Source organism: Drosophila biarmipes, chromosome 3L, assembly GCF_025231255.1.
Source record: "Drosophila biarmipes strain raj3 chromosome 3L, RU_DBia_V1.1, whole genome shotgun sequence".
Classification (NCBI taxonomy): domain Eukaryota; kingdom Metazoa; phylum Arthropoda; class Insecta; order Diptera; family Drosophilidae; genus Drosophila; species Drosophila biarmipes.
Window position 1 is genome coordinate 26,722,596 of NC_066613.1, and position 3,410 is coordinate 26,726,005.

General features: G+C 48.3%; 2 protein-coding genes across 5 annotated transcripts; one reads left to right on the forward strand and one right to left on the reverse strand.

Annotated features, from left to right (window-relative positions):
* Window positions 1-62: 62 nt before the first annotated feature.
* Window positions 63-1,480, reverse strand: LOC108028574 (uncharacterized). 3 transcript variants are annotated; one of them, XM_050886149.1, is made up of 3 exons: window positions 894-1,480; window positions 748-829; window positions 63-453 (listed from the first exon to the last, which is right to left on the reverse strand). In XM_050886149.1, the coding sequence occupies exons 1-3, from the start codon at window positions 1,110-1,112 to the stop codon at window positions 203-205; spliced, it is 552 nt and encodes a 183-aa protein (XP_050742106.1). In that variant the 5' UTR covers window positions 1,113-1,480; the 3' UTR covers window positions 63-202. The 3 variants fall into 3 exon arrangements, with proteins under 3 accessions (XP_050742106.1, XP_050742105.1, XP_050742107.1); XM_050886148.1 differs by having other exon boundaries at window positions 748-838; window positions 894-1,379; XM_050886150.1 differs by lacking the exon at window positions 63-453 and adding an exon at window positions 501-684 and having other exon boundaries at window positions 748-838.
* LOC108027851 (TOX high mobility group box family member 4) lies at window positions 1,474-3,338 on the forward strand. 2 transcript variants are annotated; one of them, XM_044095307.2, is made up of 2 exons: window positions 1,474-1,665; window positions 2,272-3,338. In XM_044095307.2, exons 1-2 carry the CDS (start codon window positions 1,582-1,584, stop codon window positions 2,995-2,997), a joined length of 810 nt encoding a protein of 269 aa, XP_043951242.1. In that variant the 5' UTR covers window positions 1,474-1,581; the 3' UTR covers window positions 2,998-3,338. The 2 variants fall into 2 exon arrangements, with proteins under 2 accessions (XP_043951242.1, XP_043951241.1); XM_044095306.2 differs by lacking the exon at window positions 1,474-1,665 and adding an exon at window positions 2,098-2,206.
* Window positions 3,339-3,410: the final 72 nt, after the last annotated feature.

Below are 3,410 nucleotides of genomic sequence, written 5' to 3' on the forward strand. Positions count from 1 at the left end.
AACCATTACTGGACCATTTTGCCGTTTAAACTTATCCCTTTTAGAAGCTTGCTTCCAATATTTTAGAAATGTTTCAAAGGAGCCGTATCTCTTTTGAAATTTGTTGCGCGCATGTTTGGGTCTTCTTGAAGCCATCAAATTCTTATCTGCCGACAAAGATGATTGCGCAGGTTCTTTTGGCGGCTTTTTCTGGGACATTCTCCTAGTCATGTTTTTGGAAAACGGATCTACCACTCCTTTTGTCGTTAAAACAGAGCCGGGAAGTTTTCTGCCAACTTTCGTATGGTCGTAAATGCCAGATGTCCTGATTTCCGTTGAAAGTGAAAGGACCTCCATGTCCACTTTTTGAGGACGAACCACACAAGTATTCAAGTCCGATTCCAAAGTGCTCGACGGATCCTTCAGTACCGGTGGGGAGATACTTAAGCTCGTCACAGGCACTGAAGAATACACCTGCAATTAAGTTAAACATATTTTATTAGATTTTGAAGATAAGATAGATGAAATGGTATTTCAGAAACATTAAAATTCTATGTAAAATTTGTTAGTTTTAGTTCTAATATAACATTAAATTCCATTAGATTTAAATTGAGAAGAAATATATTAAAGTAATTTCCTTATCTGAACGGTTGATGGATCCTACATTGCCAGTACTGTACTTGGCCTTCTCCTGAAAGTTCCCCACTTGGTCGGAACGCAGAGGATCATGAATGTGTCTTGCGAGATTTTCGTACAAATCAGTTTTACCACTAATATTGGGATCCTTGGGACTGGGATGGAACAGCTTCGGAGTGTCTACTTCTTCTTTTACCAACTCCTGGAAGAAATGCTGCCAGGTCTGGGTAAATCACAGCTAAGAAAGTGATTGACCACATATATCTCACTCTACTTACCCCGCGAATCGAGCTTTTGTTCTTAATCCATTTGGCGAACAGGCACTCCACGTGCCGGGCGTTAGACGCACTCGCCAGGATGTCAGACTCGAAGATTCCCGGCTTCTGCCCCCCAGAAGTCTCTGATTTGGAGCCCACACTCAAGAGCTGACAACGCTGCGATGTGAGCTTTAGGAACAAGCGAACGTTGCTGCTCCATGCCATCTTTGACCTTCCCATACGTCAATTTCGCGCTGTATGGCTAAGAAACTAATTTTATCCTAAATTGTATGCATTTGACTAAAATTTATAATAACTTTGACTTTTGCACTCAGTCCTACAAGACGCTTGATTGTAACTGTACTTCAAAAGCGGAACCGGTACTGAACTGGAACCAAAGGGGTTCTTTTTTTATGGGTAACAAAAAACAGTTAATAGCGAGTTGATTTTAAAAATATTAGAACGGTAAACTTAAAGAAATAACAGAAATAGTTAATGTTAACAAATAAACAAAACTTTAAGCTTAGAGCATCAATTTTGAACTGGTTCCAGTGACCGAACCAAAACAGTGTTGCAAAACACCCTTGGCTACCATTTGGGCCTTACCCGCCTGCGGTCACACTAATCCCACACGATAATAGAAACGCCTGAAATTGTTTAATTTTTTGTAAATAAGCCTGGGATAAGAATTGCAGGAGGCCCGGTCGCCATGAATCAGTTCCACACGCCCTCCTTCGGCGACGTGTTCGAGCTGAACGACACGCCGTCGGATAGTCCGAGCCCCAGCCAAGCAGTAAGTGGAGGAGTCCCAAACCCAATCCCAGTCCAGTCCGGCGGAGCAGCGCGAGCAACTGGACGGGATGCACTTCGCTTCGGATTGGAGACACAACCCACCAAATGACCGCCCGCCTTAATTGCCGCGCATCGATGGCCGTAATGGTTTTATAATGAGCAAGAGAGATCGGAATCGGGCTCACTCAGCCGCGCTGTTTGTTGTTATTGTGTGCTGGCGACCAGCTGGAGGAGCTCCCCCTACCATATCTGCCATACCCCCCTCCCCCCTCGATGGGTTATCGCTTGGGCGAGCGGCCACAAACGCCGCGTCAGCTTCTTATCAGCGAACAGCACGCACACACAGTCGCACAATCAGCAGCGCAGGCTACACACACGCAAACACGCACACACACCGCCCCCTCACCCAGCACCACCCCCACCCCTTTCCGCCCGCCCCCCTCTCCTCCCCTCCCCCGCTCCCGACTGAACTGGGCTTGGGCGAGCGATTTGTACATTATAGTTTAGTTGCTCACTCTGTGATTGGGATGAAGAAGTTTCTAGTGAGCTCACGCTGGGATTGGAGCAATAAATCAGGGAAATAACCTTTGTCTCTCTTTATTTGCAGTCACGGAGAATGCTTAGCCTGGATCAATCCATGTTGAACGATGACGATGACGAGGAGGATTGCGACACATATGGCAGCGGAGGAGGAGGCGTGGGAGCTGGAATAGTTGGAGGGCAGAGCCTGGTGGCCCAGCCAGAACAGCAGCAGCAGCAACAACAGCAGCAGCAGCAGCAACAACAGCAGCAGCAGCTGCAACCACAGGCACCACCCAAACCGCTGGCGCCCTTTGCCCTGTTCTTCCGCGACACCGTGACGGCCATCAAGCAGCAGAATCCCGCCTGCTCGCTGGAGAAGATGCAGGTGATCGTGCAGACCATGTGGGAGTCCCTGGACGAGACGCAGAAGACCGTCTACAGTCTGCGGCACGAACAGGAGAAGCGAGACTATGTGCGGCTCATGCGGGACTACCGCCATCAGCTGTCGGAATCGGAAGCGACGTCGGAGCTGGACACAGCGCCACCAGCAGTAGCCCCCGCACAGTCTGTCGCTGTGTCACCGTCCCTGGTCGCACCCAAGATGGACGCTGCCGAGGAGCCAGCGCAGCCTGCGCCCGAGCAAATACAGCTCCTCACCGAGGCGGCCACCGTGCAGAAGTGCACCCGGGAGCAGTGCAACAAGCCGGCCATCATCAATCCGGACTGGGAAGACGAGTACTGCAGCAACGAGTGCGTGGTCATCCACTGCCGGAACGTGTTCAACGACTGGGTGCTCACCATGAAGTCCTAGCCTTTGTGTAGCCACGCCACCGCCCACCTAGGCTTAGTCTAGACCTTAGCCCTCAATTACACGCCGGACCCCCGTATGTCACCCAGGAATATACGACTGAGTAAGCAGTAAGCGATACTGCAATCCCAGTTTCGGTTGTAGCTAGCAGCTGCGTGGAGTCTGAATGAATGCGATACACGCTTTGTATGATACTTTAATTGTAGTGATACATCATAATACTAGCAATAGATGAGAATACAAAAACTCACTTTAGGAAGTATTCGGTACGAGACCATAGATCATTTTATTGTAAAACACCATTTAGCAATTGCATTTAATAAACTTAAATTGTTTTTTGAAAACTCCTTGATTTATAATCATTATTCATACTTCTTTTGCTGCACAAGATGCCCGAAACCGAAATGAAAGTCCTC